Raw genomic sequence first — 16,198 nt, forward strand, 5'->3', positions numbered from 1 at the left:
CCATTTGTTTATTTTTGTTTTTATTTTCATTACTCTAGGAAGTGGGTCATAAAAGATCTTGCTGTGGTTTATGTCAAAGAGAGTTTTTCCTATTGTTTTTTTCTTTCTAAGATTTTTATTTAGAAGAGTGATAGTGCGAAGTAAAACATTTCTAAGCCAAGAGCAAACATATTTAAGGCCATAGGAGTAAAACTAAAGTATTTAAGGAGCAGTGTCTTCAAAATGGTCATCTACCCCAGAGGTTCTCGGAGATGACTTCCCAAGCCTCACCCCCCAAGGGATGTTTGGTAACATCTGTAGACAATCTTGATTGTCACAATAAGGTTGAGGGTCGGGGTGCAGTGGTTAAGAATCCACTTGCCAATGCAGGGGACACGGGTTTGAGCCCTGGTCTGGGAAGATCCCACATGCCGCAGAGCAGCTAAGCCCGTGTGCCACAACTACTGAGCCCAAGGCTGCAACTACTGAATCCCACACGCCTAGAGCCCATGCTCCACCGCAATGAGAAGCCCGTGCACCACAACGAAGAGTAGACCCCGCTCGCCACAACCAGAGAAAGCCCGCGCGCAGCGACGAAGACCCAGCGCAACCATGAATGAATGAATGAATGAATGAATAAAATAAGGTTGAGAGTGTTACTGGCATCTGTTGGGCAGAAGCCAGGGATACTGCTAAATATCACTGTGTACAGGTCAGACTCCTCACAGCAAAGAATTATCTGGCCCAAAATGTCAGTAGCACTGCTGTTGAGAAATTACGTTCTAACCAACCCTGGTAAGGAGGCATAGCTTCCCCCTGGTCCCAGGAGGTGGCTAGTGGGAAATCCAGGGAGGAATGAATGTCTTCTGACTTCCAGACCAAGTGTTTTCTCCCCACACAGGCTCATTTGAGTCTCTGTGTCCACACACAGGGTGCCTGTGTAGACTTAAATGTCACCTGCGTCTGGTGTGGGCTTGTAAGTTGTGAAAGGTGGTAGGGAAGGGCAGGGTGTGGTGCAGTGTGGAACTTGACCTCATTTTTATGCAAATGGAAGAATGAATATGCCCATTTTCTCCTAGGAAGTTGCTTACTACAGCGGGCAGCTGAAGCAGGAAATGAGGCAGCAGCTCTTTTCCTGGCAACCAATGGTGCCCACGTCAACCACAGAAACAAGTGGGTAAGTGTGACAGGGCAGCCCGGTGAAGCGGCTTTGGTCTGTGGAAGAAATGGCAGTGGTGGATGGGTAGGAGAAAACAGAATAGATTCTCTTCAGTTTTTGTCAAAAAAAAAAAAAAAAAAAAAATACATGGACATTGTTAAAAAACCAGAGTCTAATAGATGCTTTTATCCTCAAATATTGGTTGACCGATTCATTCAGCAACCACTTCTTAAGCATTTTTTTGTGGTATGTCAGGTCCTAAAGAATACACTGTGGACTTCATGGTCTACTAGAGATTAGCAAACATGGACACAAAAACCTACCATATTAGCATCTTAATTTTTTGTAACATTTTGCATTTGCTAAAGTTTTCCTATGTGAATGTTTATTTAGTCTGTATCTCAAGCTAAGGCAGATGGTGCAGTGTTAAAGGGGGGCCTTTCGGGTTGGACCTTTCTGGATTTACTAGGTTTCCCATTTCCCATCCTGCTGTATGTGGTCTTAGGCAAGTTGCTTAACGTTTCTGAGCTTCAGTTCTCATCTGTAAAGTGGGGTTAATATTGATTTCATAAGGTGTGGTTAAGATAAAAATAAATGATAAATTTAAATGCTTATTAGCATAACATCTGGGACATTAGAAACTAAATGATAGTTATTTTTACTTTATAATTTTCAGACAGAGAGGATGTGTTTATCTTTAAGATCACATTTATTCTACAGCTACTTTGTGCTAGGAGCTTTAAGGTTATTATCCCTTTCAGTTCTCACAGTGGATCTAGAGCAGCATGTGTTGAAGAGACATTATCAATATCTGTAAATCCCTCATTTCAGGGTAAAGAACCTTGAGGTTCTGAGAGGTTAAGTGACTCGTAAATAACGGAGCCAGTATTAAGACTCAGGCACTACAACATACAGTTGCATTTTCTCTCAACAGCGCTGGGCAAAGCGGTAAACAGTAAGCTTGGTGTATGAGACAAATCAATGTGTCATGGAAGCACGGGGGGAGGGCAGCGCCATTTTTTCCCTCCATTAAATCTACTAATCTGTCTGCACCTAAACCTGCACCCGGCCTGCTCTCCAGCTAGAATGATGGCATGGCCCTGTATGCACCAGCGGCTGGTTTCTTGGCTTTGCTCCTGACATTATGTGTGTCTGCCTCTGTCTGTCTCTCTCCTGTATCATCAGTGTTGCCCACTGTTCATTTCTAATAGCATACAGACATGCTCTCCTGTCTCTCAACTTAAAAAAAAATTCTCCCTGGAGCCCACATTGTCTACCAACTGTTCCTTCTCTGATACCCTTCAGAGCAAAACCTTAAGCTGAAACCTTAAGATGTAGAGGCACAGAGGAGACTTGACTTGAAAGCAAGTGAGAATGACAGTGGAGACGGGTCTGGAATGCTGGTTTAAGGTCTTTGGACTTTATCCTGTGGGAAGAGAAAATCCACAGAAGTAGACAAGCAGTATGATCATTTTCGGGTTGAGAAAGCTTCCTGGGATAGCTGGTGGGGTGGATGTACCATTGAGATCCGGGCTGGAGCCAGGTGGGAATCATCTAGACAAGCAGCGGCTTGTCCTGACCTCTGATACTAGATTTGGACCCAACGGGATCGGTTTCAGAGGAATTGCAGAATGATAGTCCATGGGACCTACCTCTGTGGCTCTCAGAAGCAAGGGCTGGAGAGGTGTTAAGACGGTTGTGTTGGATCCAAGAAGAGAAGCAGGGGACTGGCCAGGGGGAAGAACTGCTGTGGGGAGTGTGAATTCCATTTTGTGATTGTTGAACTCCTTTTTAAACATTCAGGCAGGGATATCCTGCAGGCAGTGGGAAAATTGGATATACAGAGAAGGCTAGAGATCCGGGTTTGAGAGTCCCCTGCTTGTATTCCCTGGTAGAAGTCATGGGCGTAGATGAGCGTACCCAGGGAGGCTGTGTGGGGGGAAGGGCTGGAGCAGAAGACAGCCCCGAGGAGGAGGCTGTAGGGAGAGGGTGGGGTGGGAAGGGGTGGGGGTGGGGGGAAGAAGTGAAAGAGCCAAATCCTTATCACCCAGTGAGATCACAGTGGCAGGACCCACAGGCAATCCCACACCCGGAAAGTCAAGAGGCGGCAATAAAAACACATTAGCTAGAAATGAGGAAATTACAAAACCCGCTCAAAGAATTCAAAGTAGTTCCCTCTGGGAAAGGAGAATTTTTTTTAGGGAAAACGAGGTGAGATCTTGCTGTTTTTCACAGCAAGCCTTGTAGGTGAAGTTCTTGGACTCTAAACAATGAGGATGTGTAGCTTCGTAGGAGCCGGTGCAGGGCAGTGTGTTCAGTTTGTTTGGGTGAAAAGATCCCGTGTGTGTGTGTGTGTGTGTGTGTGTGTGTGTGTGTACATGTGTACACGTATATGTATTCACACATATATACACGTGTATATGTCTTCGTGTGAATATTCCATCACTGGAGAGAAACATGAAACTGGTAATAATGGTTCCTTCAGGGGAGGATAATTGGGTAGGTGGGGGGGAAGGCGTGAGGGGAAACTTCTTTTCACTGTATACTCTTGCACCTTTTGAATATTGAATCAGGTACCTCTAATACCAATTAAATTTTTTTTAATTTTAAAAAGTGGGGGAAAGAGGTGTTTCTTGATCAGAGTTCAAGATGAGGTTGATACAAGCTGGTGAAAGAATCAGGGCATCAGTGTGCTGGAGGGGGTTAAAGAGCCGTGACGGTCAACTGACTGCACCGCTTATTTCTGGGGCTGTGGATGTGAGGCTTTTCTGACTTCTACATTGTTATTTTAGTGACGCTCGTCTGTTGTTTAATAATAATAATAATGTATTATTTTTATAATTAGCAACATAATTCTAAAAACTAAGTGAAGGGTGGAAATGCAGAAGATGAGGACCCCCAGGGTGTTTGGAGGGTGCTTGGGAGGACATTGGAGGAACTAAGGATGATGGCCCAGGAGAAAGGGAAGGAGAGGAGACCTGAGGAGTGGGACAGACCTCGTGGAGCTGGTGACAGGATGAGCCAGGGGCTGCGCCGGCACTGGGGACCTGAGTTGCAGCACGTAGGCTGTCTTTGTCCCTTTGTGAAGGGGCCTCCTAGCCTGAAGTGCTCTGACCGGGACTGTTCGTTTCTGTTCAGGGAGAAACCCCGTTGCACACGGCCTGTCGGCATGGCCTGGCCAACCTCACCGCAGAGCTTCTGCAGCAGGGAGCCAACCCCAACCTACAGACGGAGGAGGCCCTGCCTTCACCAAAGGAGCCTGCATCCTTGCCCAGCTCAGCGGACAGCAGCGTCTACTTGCGGACACCACTGCACATGACGATTGCCTATAATCATCCAGATGTGGTGTCTGTCATCCTGGAGCAAAAAGGTAGGTACTTAGGGATTACTGCCCATCACCGTGACCTCTGCACAGTGGTTTTGAGTAGTTAATGACAGAGTTGATGTTTCTTCCATTGGTGAGTTTTCTCCTTGCCCAGCTCAGCGGACAGCAGCAGCGTCTACCTGCAGACACCACTGCACATGGCGATTGCCTATAATCATCCAGATGTGGTGTCTGTCATCCTGGAGCAAAAAGGTAGGTACTTAGGGATTACTGCCCATCACCGTGACCTCTGCACAGTGGTTTTGAGTAGTTAATGACAGAGTTGATGTTTCTTCCATTGGTGAGTTTTCTTACCCCCAAAATCCTTTGCGGTCAAACCAGATAAGCATATATTCTGGCTCCGGCTACTGTTTTTCCCTGTGTACATTTTCAGGATGGGGCCTGCCCACTTCACCCGCGGGGTTAAGGTTTAGAGTCTCTGGCTGCTCCTCTGTTGTTTTGGGGTGTGGCCCCAGGCCACTTCAGTGCGGGTCAAGCAGAGTTCTGCCTTGGCGTGAGCACTGTCTCTGCAAACTCTGCCGCCGCCGGTCTTCCATCAGCCGGTCAGCTCTCTCGCCCACCTCTGAGCCTCCCTGGCAGGTGAACCATGAGAGAGGAGCCAGAAAGAGGGGCCGAGGGAAGCCCCTGCCACGAGGGAGGCCCGTTTCCCTCAGAAAGTCATCTTCCAATTTTTCTCTTTCCTGCCTTGAAATTTGTTTTACTCTTTCCTGCGTCCTTGTTAAGGCCAGCATCTGTTAGCACTGAGCTTATGGAAGGAAGTGGGGTGTTAGGTAGGCTGTGCCTTTTTCTCTTAGCCCACACGGGAGGTATACGATGGTAGGACTTATGTGTTAGGGAAGGGTCACCAGGGCATTGTTTTGATCCTCTTTTCAGTAATCAAGTAATTAATGTGTGTTTCCGTAGTGGACGCTGTTTTCCTTTTGTGAAGATTCGGTATTTTAACCTTTAAAACCATTCATTTTTTCCTCATAAACTTTGCTCCAAAATATCAAATGTCTTGGCTTCCACTTCCCACAACAAGATTTATCAGTTCTCTTTGTATAGAGATGATCAGTCAGTCAGTTTGAAATTGAGGTGGTATTCTCTTGAATACTTTAAACGTGATCCACGGGATGGTGAAATCAAGTGTTCTTTTTCTCTTAAAAAATTTAGCTAATGCTCTTCATGCCACCAACAACCTGCAAATTATTCCAGACTTCAGCCTCAAGGATTCCCGAGACCAAACTGTGCTGGGCCTGGCATTATGGACTGGCATGCACACAACCGCAGCTGCAGACAGACATACGCCAGACAGTGGGTGCTAGAGGAAGGGAGGTGGAAGGGTTGGAGCTAATCATTTGTTGTAGGGCACCTGCAAATTATTCCAGACTTCAGCCTCAAGGATTCCCAAGACCAAACTGTGCTGGGCCTGGCATTATGGACTGGTAAGGTAGTGCCAGAGGCTGCAGACAGACATACGCCAGACAGTGGGTGCTAGAGGAAGGGAGGTGGAAGGGTTGGAGCTAATCATTTGTTGTAGGGCAGCCTTTCTGTTTGGGTTCAGCCCGTAATATCCAGTGGAGAACTGCTGGCTTTGCAAAGTTGATTGGGTGTTTGTTGTAGTAAGAGGTTGATGAAGTGGGAGAAGCTGAGCCCACGTTAATCGGGGCTTGTCTCTTTCCCAGGCATGCACACCGTCGCAGCCCAGCTGCTGGGCTCCGGGGCTTGCATCAACGACACCATGTCAGATGGGCAGACCTTGCTGCACATGGCCATGCAGCGGCAGGACAGCAAGAGCGCGCTCTTTCTCCTGGAGCACCAGGCAGACATAAACGTCAGGTGGGCTGGAACAGCACTCCGCCACAGCACCAGGTCACGTTTTGTTGAGATGGTTCATGGACTTGCTTGTAGAAAAGAGTTTTGTTCCTTGTTAAAGGGAGAGAAACAATGACTCTGAAAAAGTACCAATACAGTGTTGTAATTAAATGTAATCATGGACTCAGAAGGAGAATTGTGTGCTTTGCTCTTATTTGAACCTTTCGAGACCAGGGCACAATATTGCACAAATCTCATTAAAAAGGACCGTCCAAAATCAATTGTTTAAGTAGGAATTTCAGTTATAATGAAAAACATTCCAATAGATGAGCTATCAAAAGGCTTGAGGGGTGAAAATACACAGTTAAATTTTTATTATTTTTGTTTTTTCAAAGGAATTTATCTTTATCTCCAATGTCAACTGACCTAGAATGACTGAGTGGGTGAAAGTGTTTTGTCAAGTGGGTAGTTGGGGTGACATTTTATTCAGATGCTGTTGAAAGCAGCTGAATGCCTGTAAGATTTCAGCATGCTGGCATGTTTGGCGGTTATCTTCTCGGTGCAATAGGATAGTCTGGCTGTATTTTTTAAAAAGACAGGAGGGACAGATGCTATTGACAGGCTAACTTTCTCTGAAAGAATATTAATGAATGTGGGTGAAGTGTGTTAAGGGATACGGTGGACTCTGGCCTTTATCATTCGGCCCCAGATACAAACATTGGTTTTGGTGTCCATGTCCCAGCAGGACTCAGGATGGGGAGACAGCTCTTCAGCTGGCCATCAGAAATCAGCTTCCCCTTGTCGTGGATGCCATATGCACCCGAGGAGCTGACATGTCCGTGCCAGATGAGAAGGGGAACCCCCCACTGTGGCTTGCGCTGGCAAATAATCTGGAGGACATCGCATCCACTCTGGTGAGACAAGCTCAACTTCAGCTCCGTTTACACGTGGGGATATTTTGTGTCAGAGATGGATTTGGGGCCACCGTAGCAATCATAGGAGCATGAGATCTACCAAGTAACAGATTGGGTCAAGGACAAGCAGTCAAAAGTCATGTTAAAGAAGCTTGAGGGGCTTCCCTGGTGGCGCAGTGGTTGAGAATCCGCCTGCCGATGCAGGGGACACGGGTTCGTGCCCCGGTCCGGGAAGATCCCACGTGCCACGGAGCGGCTGGGCCCGTGAGCCATGGCCGCTGAGCCTGCGCGTCCGGAGCCTGTGCTCCGTGACGGGAGAGGCCGCAGTAGTGAGAGGCCCGTGTACCACACACACACACACACAAAAAAGAAGCTGGCGGTTCAACGTAGCCTTGGCCAACACCTTTTCGTAGGGTGTCTTTAATCAAGAAAACTACCAAGAGGCAAGAGAGCTGAGGCATTTCCTCAGGGTTCTGCTCCGGTGGTGGCTTAACTGGCTGTGGGATGTCCTCAAGGGGACACGGGTTCGTGCCCCGGTCCGGGAAGATCCCACGTGCCGCGGAGCGGCTGGGCCCGTGGGCCATGGCCGCTGAGCCTGCGCCTCCGGAGCCTGTGCTCCGTGACGGGAGAGGCCGCAGTAGTGAGAGGCCCGCGTACCACACACACACACACACACAAAAAAGAAGCTTGCGGTTCAACGTAGCCTTGGCCAACACCTTTTCGTAGGGTGTCTTTAATCAAGAAAACTACCAAGAGGCAAGAGAGCTGAGGCATTTCCTCAGGGTTCTGCTCCGGTGGTGGCTTAACTGGCTGTGGGATGTCCTCACTGTCACCACAGTGATAAGTTCTCAAATCTCAGGTTTGTCCCCCTTATTCAGAAGACAGTCTCCAAAAGTGGAGGTAGCCTCAGAAGCTCACTTAGTTTTCTGAAGGGCCTGAAATGTGACATAAAGGCATTTTACACCTGGGGGTTTTACCCAACTGTTCTTGAGATTACCTGCTGTTGACAGGTGTGTGTTACTGGGGGCTCATGAGTGTGTGTATGCAGGCATTTGTGTGTGTTTTCTGTCCCTTCTAGGACACAGCTCTAGAGGGCACTAATCGAACATATCTTCCTTTTATTTCTCAGACCCCTCCCGCAGAACCTGGTGCAAAAACTTGCACCGAGCAGATTTTAATCAGTGTTTGTAAAACTAATGAATGGTACAAATTAAACTAAATATCAGTTAACTGTCTACTGTATCTCGCCTGAAAACTGGGTCCGATGATGTGCGTAGGGCTTACAGATGGTAATAAACGTGTTTACCTTTGCTTGACCGTGCTTGTGAGTGACCTGTGTTTTCCTGCAGGTCAGACATGGCTGTGACGCCACGTGCTGGGGCCCAGGACCTAGTGGGTGCCTTCAGACACTGCTGCACAGAGCCATTGATGGAAACAACGAGTCCATCGCCTGCTTTCTTATTCGCAGGTCTGAGAGGCCTGAGTATCCCTTCAGATCTTATTCAGCTTATTGCAAACTGGCTCTTTTCTCATTTACTCCAACTATAGTCTTGACCTGCCTGTAGCTAGCTTGACCTTTGTAATGAAGGCTAGAGAGGGTCATTGTTCTGTCACATCGAGTCAGCCAGGGAGAGGGGCTTATGTGCCCAGATCAAAGAATCTAAAAGCTAAGCCAGCTTCCTGCTTTGGGAGCCGTATAGGTCTCTGTAGTCACATCAGACCAGTTCACACAGTGAGACCAGGGGGCTGGGGTGGAGGAGACCGAATGGCCTCTGCAGGACTCCACCCAGACGCCTGAGTCGTACCAGCGTCTACGGCCTCAGAGTGCAGGAGGTGTGGGAGGTGAGGTTACTCAGGAAAGCTTTAGAGCAGTAATTCTCAACCCTTAAATGCATGCAGATCCCCTGGGGGAGTTCTTAAGAGTTCTGATACCCAGGTTGCCCCCGGAGCAGTTGCCAAAGAATCTATGGGAGCAAGGGAATTCCCTAGCACTCCAGTAGTTAGGACCCTGCGCTTCCAGTGCAGGGGCCCGGGTTCCATCCCTCGTCGGGGAACTAAGATCCTGCAAGACGCGTGGCGTGGCCAAAAAAAGAAGAAAAAAATCTATGGGAGCAGGACATACACACCAGTATTTGAGGCCAAGGACCAAGGACTGCAGTCCCTGGTGGTGGCAGCCTTTCTGTTGGGTTGGATAAGGCTGCTGCTTTACACCTGTTAGCATGCCTTCAGGCTCGGTGGAAGCATGCCTTCCTTCTACTTTCAGTGGCTGCGATGTGAATAGTCCCAGACAACCTGGTGCTAATGGAGAAGGGGAGGAAGAGGCCAGAGATGGGCAGACCCCCTTGCATTTGGCAGCCTCCTGGGGGCTGGAAGAGACGATACAGTGTCTTCTGGAGTTTGGTGCCAATGTAAATGCACAGGTAAGGAGAGTGTCTCTTTTCCAGGGAGATGGATGGTAACCCCAGAATCAGGGAAATCTCCTCTTATGGCCAGGGACCTGGCAGAGTCTCTGGTCTCGGGCCTCTGCTTTTCCATGAATGGGCCTAAGGGACGGACACACGAAGTGACTGTCTCTTGGGTCATGTAGCCTGTCTAGTAGTTTTAATGATTTCAGGTTAAGACTTTTCTTCTCTTTGCCTTTGTCCTTTCTACAAAGTGAGGAAGATTCGTTCAATCACCTTTTCTTTGCCTCCTGTCCACATTAGTTACAGATTTCCATTGAGAATTTGTTCCTATCCCAAGCTGAGTACTGTGTTTAGGAAAATGTTCCAGTAGCTCAATAGGGCATCCCTGAGTTACGTTCCTTGATGCTTTTCAGCGTTCTAGCCTATAAAGATTTGTGTGCAGCGGACTTCGCTGGCACTCCAGTGGTTAAGGTTCTTCTAATACAGGGGACGGGTTCGATCCCTGGTTGGGGAACTAAGATCCCACATGCCGCACGGTGCGTCCAAAAACAGAAAAGATTTATCTGGCCCTGCAGCCAGATAAGTAGTGGTTTAACTTAGAGGTGAGGGTGACGGCAGCTTTTTTTAAAAAAATAAATTTATTTATTTTATTTATTTGTATTTGGCCGCGTTGGGTCTTCGTTGCTGCACGTGGGCTTTCTCTAGTTGCAGCGAGCGGGGGCTACTCTTTGTTGCGGTGCGCGGGCTTCTTGTGGTGGCTTCTCTTGTTGTGGAGCACGGGCTCTAGGTGCGTGGGCTTCAGTAGTTGTGGCTCACGGGCTCTAGAGCTCAGGCTCAGTAGTTGTGGCGCACGGGCTTAGTTGCTCCGTGGCGTGTGGGGTCTTCCCGGACCAGGGCTCGAACCTGTGTGCCCTGCATTGGCAGGCGGATTCCCACCACCAGAAAAGCCCATATCGTAGCTTTTCTAAACCAAATGGGTTTGTGCCCCTGGTCACTGGAGCATGGAGGTAACGGGGAGTGGCTGTCAGTCATCTCTGGCCTCTTGAAAAGCTGATTTCAAATACAGAGTGGCAGTATTGATTCTCAGAACTGAATTCTGTTTACAGGTTATTCCCCTTCATATTTTTCCTGGGTTTTATCTTTGCTTGGACATTGAAATCTGTGCCTTGTCCCCACAGGATGCAGAAGGAAGAACGCCTGTCCATGTGGCCATCAGCAACCAACACGGCGTCATCATTCAGCTGCTGATTTCCCACCCTGACATCCACCTGAATGTCCGAGACAGGCAGGGCCTGACCCCCTTTGCCTGTGCCATGACCTACAAGAACAACAAGGCGGCCGAGGCCATCCTGAAACGAGAGTCCGGGGCTGCCGAGCAGGTGGATAGCAAGGGCTGGAATTTTCTTCGCGTGGCAGTTCAGAACTCTGATATCGAAAGTGTGCTGTTCCTGATCAGTGTCCAGGCTAATGTGAATTCCAGAGTCCAGGATGCTTCCAAGTTGACCCCTTTGTACCTTGCTGTCCAAGCAGGCTCAGAAATTAGTATAAATATGTATATTTATGTATATGTATATCATACGTATGTGCAAAGATCCTCTGGCCACCGTGATTAGTTTAGGGTTCAGCACATTACCCAAGCCAGGCTACTCAGAGCCTTTCCTGAGATATTTCCTGGAACTAGCAAAAAAGATGACCCCCTCCCCCCAGCCCCACACCTCTGATCCCCTACCCCACGTGACCACTGATGGAATCATTAGCTGGGAAGGTGATGTAAGTTCAGAGAAGCTAATGGCCATCTTTGCTATTACATGAGGAAGGAGAGTCAGCCTGAGCATGAAGACAACACTGAGAAAGCAAAGAATAAAGGTAAAGCACGAGAGAACCCTAATGTTATATTTTGTACTCCTGGATCCTGCTATACCTGAAGTCATTTATTCCTAGATTTCTCCCTTCTTCCACTTTCTCTTTTTCTCCTTTTCTTTTCCATTTTTTCCTTTCCTTTACTGTCTCTCCCTCCCTCCCCCCCTCTGTTCCTTTTTCCCCTCTCTTCCTTCTTTCCTTTCTTGTTTTGGTTGAAATTTGTTTGAGTGTGTTTTTGTTACTTGCAACCCAAAGAATCTGACCAATAAACAATATGATGCACTGAATTAACTTACTGCTATAGGAGAGAGGTAAAAGGGCTATCTATGTTCATTTAAAACCAGACCTGGCAGAGAGAAAGCAGAGAGAAACTCCTAAGAAAAACTTAGGAAAGGACACTTCTGACTCTCCAAGGAGCAGAGAGAGTTGAGTGGTAACTCATAGTGTGGCAGGGTATGGGATGCACTTACAGATTGGGAGGGATGGACCACCCATCCTTTTAGGCTTTAACCTGTGAGATATGCTTGAACCAGACAATTTCCCAGGTAGGACTTGGAGATAGCTGGGAGACCAGGGAACTGGAGGGCTTCTGCTTGGGAGACATTCCCAAGTCTAGAGAGGCAAGAGGCTGTTGCAGGGTCTGGCCTATCCCTAAGCCCCTCAGGACATGGTGTGCCTCAGACCCTGTTCGTGCTGGGTGAGCAGAGAATTCACCATTTCTCCACTTCACTACTACATTAGGTTCAGACCTGCTGATGTTCTGTGGCCAATGATGTCCCCCATGTTTGCTTTGGAGAGATTGTACCAAGTTCCCTAGTGAGGTCTTCCCTGTTGCATATAAAGAGTGCCTCTGTAACCTTCCTTTGTGCAAATCTTTGGCCATTTTCCTAGGGTTACCTGCTAGAAGTGGAACTTGCTGGGTCAAAGGCTATGAACATTATTAAGATTTTTGATTCTTATTCCAGGAGGCACTATTATCCATTACGAGAAAAGAGATGTAAAAAGTCCGCACCCTTGTCGTCTAGGAGAGGGCTGATGGCTAAATAACTAGAGTAAGAGGTGACCTGTTTTTCAGAAAAACAGAGCCATATCACAATGTCTATAATAAATGGAATTAAGACCATAAAATGTGGTGTGGATGCAGCAGATCACATAGCATTAAACAAATTGGACTGCCTGGTTCCCTGAAGATACATGGGTCAGAAAGCACCAGAAAGACCTAATGGGGTTATCAGGGTGCTTCCTTGAATGTGGGAAGTGTCAGGACAGGAACAGCTGAAGTTGCATTTACTGAAGGCGACTTTTGTGTAAATGGGGTTAGGACCGGAGGAGGGCAAAGAACTAGCAATTCTCTCTCAGGGAGCTCTTTGTTTAATGAGAGAGATCACCAGCTACAAATCAAATTATCCCAGGAAGGAAAGCCTGTCCTGGCGTAAGCAAGAACGTGCTAACAGTCTATCCACAGTTGGAATGGTTAATGCACGTGGAAGCTCCGTGGAAGCCGTAAAGCGTCGCTGGCGTGGGGTGCAGTGGTAGACACTAGGGGATCAGAGATGAAAACTCAGTCCCTATCTGTGAGGAGATACCAGTCTACTGCACAAACCTTCTAGAATGAGATAAGAGCCGTAATGTAATAGAGGGATGTATGCCGGGCTTCTTGTGGTGGCTTCTCTTGTTGTGGAGCACGGGCTCTAGGTGCGTGGGCTTCAGTAGTTGTGGCTCACGGGCTCTAGAGCTCAGGCTCAGTAGTTGTGGCGCACGGGCTTAGTTGCTCCGTGGCGTGTGGGGTCTTCCCGGACCAGGGCTCGAACCTGTGTGCCCTGCATTGGCAGGCGGATTCCCACCACCAGGAAAGCCCATATCGTAGCTTTTCTAAACCAAATGGGTTTGTGCCCCTGGTCACTGGAGCATGGAGGTAACGGGGAGTGGCTGTCAGTCATCTCTGGCCTCTTGAAAAGCTGATTTCAAATACAGAGTGGCAGTATTGATTCTCAGAACTGAATTCTGTTTACAGGTTATTCCCCTTCATATTTTTCCTGGGTTTTATCTTTGCTTGGACATTGAAATCTGTGCCTTGTCCCCACAGGATGCAGAAGGAAGAACGCCTGTCCATGTGGCCATCAGCAACCAACACGGCGTCATCATTCAGCTGCTGATTTCCCACCCTGACATCCACCTGAATGTCCGAGACAGGCAGGGCCTGACCCCCTTTGCCTGTGCCATGACCTACAAGAACAACAAGGCGGCCGAGGCCATCCTGAAACGAGAGTCCGGGGCTGCTGAGCAGGTGAGTGACCGGCACCCAACATTCTCCACGGCGCCCCAAGCACTAAACACGTGTCACCAACTAAACAGGGCTGTTCTAGTTAAAGACATTTGTACTCCCCTTTCTTAAGTTTTGGCCATTCAGATGGCCTGTCAGTGCTGGATGGAATGTGCCTGCTCTGCCCTGCATGCCAGCCACCTGCTGGTGCCATGTGTAGAAGGGAGCTGGCGGAAGCTGGGCCCAGTGACAGGAATTCTGTGCTTGTACAACTGAGGGCATTCTTTGTTTTTGCTGGGTGGTTTACTTGCCCTAGTCATGAATGTCTTAAAAGGGTTAAATTGAACTTGAGCTTTTGGGGTCATGTTGGGTTTTAGAGGAGCTGTCAGCATTCAGCTTAGCAGGCTCAGCTGTCCTTGTTCTGGATGGTGAGCAGTTGACCTGCAGCATCAGACCGCTCAGGAAAGGACAGAGGCAACTGATTCAAGGTGGGAGCTGGGGTGGGTTTGTGAAGTCAGTTCTGACACTTGAATCTCCATCCAGCACTTTGTCTATTTACGCCAAGATTTACGAGTAGCCATTTATGAAGGTAAATTGGAAACTTGGGACCTGAACAAAAGTACTAACACGGGTGGAGACTTTTGCTTTGTATTTCAGGCTTCCGTACATCCCTCTTCTTCAGCATTTGCCTCAGTGTGACTGATCGAGTAGGTGTTGACCTCACCCTTGCTCACATGGGGTAAAATGCTCATGAATGGAGATAGTCATTTCACATTTCCTCCCCATCTAGCATGAAACCGGTGCTGTTGATCGAAGTCCTTTGCAGCTATGTTGCTGTGTGTGTGTGTGTGTGTGTGTGCGCGCGCGTGTGTGTGTGTGCGCGCGTGTGTGACGGAATGTGGTGTGTGTGTGTAGCATGTGTGTCTCCCTCACTTCCTCCTGAGCCCTCACACTGGTATGGCAGCTCTGGTAGCTGTAGTGTCCTGTGTGGTTTGATGTGAGTGAGCTTCTGTCTGCTTTACATCAGTGGTGCGTGTGTGTGTGTGTGTGTGTGCGTGTGTGTGTGTGCGCGTGTGTGTGTGTGTGTGTGTGTGTGTGCGCGCGCGCGCGTGTGTGACGGAATGTGGTGTGTGTGTGTAGCATGTGTGTCTCCCTCACTTCCTCCTGAGCCCTCACACTGATATGGCAGCTCTGGTAGCTGTAGTGTCCTGTGTGGTTTGATGTGAGTGAGCTTCTGTCTGCTTTACATCAGTGGTGCAAAGTCTATGACATACTGTTGGCGGCCTCCCCCAACATGTATTATTATCCTGTAGCTCAGTGAAAGAGGAGACTTTCTGGAAATTTCTGAAGGTTTGTTTGGCTGCTCAAGGGTCAGGCTGGCATTGCAGCTGTGGTTTTCAGAATGCTGGGTGCTTGTTTTAGCCAAAGCAGGAAACCCCCAAAGCCGATGTCCACCATTGCCTTTCCCCATGCATCCCAGTATTCTGGTGCTTTCCTTTCTCTGTCCTTCAGGTTGTCTCTTTTTTGGCCTTCCAAGTCCACTCCTGCTGCAGGAGGATGCCGGGGCAGCTTGGGTTAGCTCCCTTTTTCTGACCACGCACATGTGGTCACACGCATAAATACTCAGTGTGGGTCTATGGTGGGGTGTGGGGCGTGGGGTGTAGCGTGACATTTAGTGTTGGTTCTTGGGAGGGAGCTTCTGGAACTGAGGGAGGACTACACCGTGGCCTCTCCAGTGGTCAGTGCAGCTCGCAGGTGCTCAGGAGGCCCTCTTGCAGGGGGAGCCCACTAATATTTTGGTTCCCACTTGTTGCCTTAGGTGGATAACAAGGGCCGGAATTTTCTTCATGTGGCAGTTCAGAACTCTGATATCGAAAGTGTGCTGTTCCTGATCAGTGTCCAGGCTAACGTGAATTCCAGAGTCCAGGATGCTTCCAAGTTGACCCCTTTGCACCTTGCTGTCCAAGCAGGCTCAGAGATTATTGTCCGCAATTTGGTAAGTGTCGCTGAAACATTATCGCATGAAACGTGTGGACAAAGCATGTTGTAGAGTGTGTGCGGACTCTCATCACAGGTGTTTTGCCAGGTATTGTGAAAGGCCAGCAGGAATTTGGGGAGGTAGCCGGTACACCAAGGAAAGCAGGTGTGTCTGTGGGCAGCATGTCCTGAGTGCCTAGTGGGCAGGCAGATGCTGGAGTGAGGCCGCGAGGGAAGGCCGCGTGTGGGTGGCGGCGGCAGGGTGGGAGCATCAAGGGAAGGGAGGTCACTTCTGTTGTCTGCCTGCTCTGTGTCAGGCGCTCAGCTGGTGCTTTCCAGCGAGCGCGCCCGCTCTCCCTCTCCCTCCCTCTCCCTCCCCTCCCTCCCTCTCCCTCCCCTCCCTCCCTCTCCCCCTTTCCCCTCCCTCCCCCTCCCCCTTTCCCCTCCCTCCCCCTCCCCCTT

General features: G+C 48.8%; 1 protein-coding gene across 1 annotated transcript in view; it reads left to right on the forward strand.

Moving 5' to 3' along the window:
* The window catches only part of ANKFY1 (ankyrin repeat and FYVE domain containing 1), a 92,863-nt gene that overhangs the window by 62,546 nt on the left and 14,119 nt on the right, over positions 1–16,198 (forward strand). Inside the window, exons 11-19 of the mRNA XM_024127620.3 lie at positions 1,059–1,156; positions 4,277–4,508; positions 5,676–5,774; positions 6,188–6,341; positions 7,063–7,231; positions 8,581–8,699; positions 9,495–9,651; positions 10,815–11,015; positions 15,579–15,755. Of these exons, the coding sequence (XP_023983388.1) occupies positions 1,059–1,156; positions 4,277–4,508; positions 5,676–5,774; positions 6,188–6,341; positions 7,063–7,231; positions 8,581–8,699; positions 9,495–9,651; positions 10,815–11,015; positions 15,579–15,755 (1,406 nt within the window). The remainder of the gene's footprint in view (positions 1–1,058; positions 1,157–4,276; positions 4,509–5,675; positions 5,775–6,187; positions 6,342–7,062; positions 7,232–8,580; positions 8,700–9,494; positions 9,652–10,814; positions 11,016–15,578; positions 15,756–16,198) is intronic.

The sequence above is a fragment of the Physeter macrocephalus genome, chromosome 14 (assembly GCF_002837175.3).
Source record: "Physeter macrocephalus isolate SW-GA chromosome 14, ASM283717v5, whole genome shotgun sequence".
Lineage (NCBI taxonomy): Eukaryota > Metazoa > Chordata > Mammalia > Artiodactyla > Physeteridae > Physeter > Physeter macrocephalus.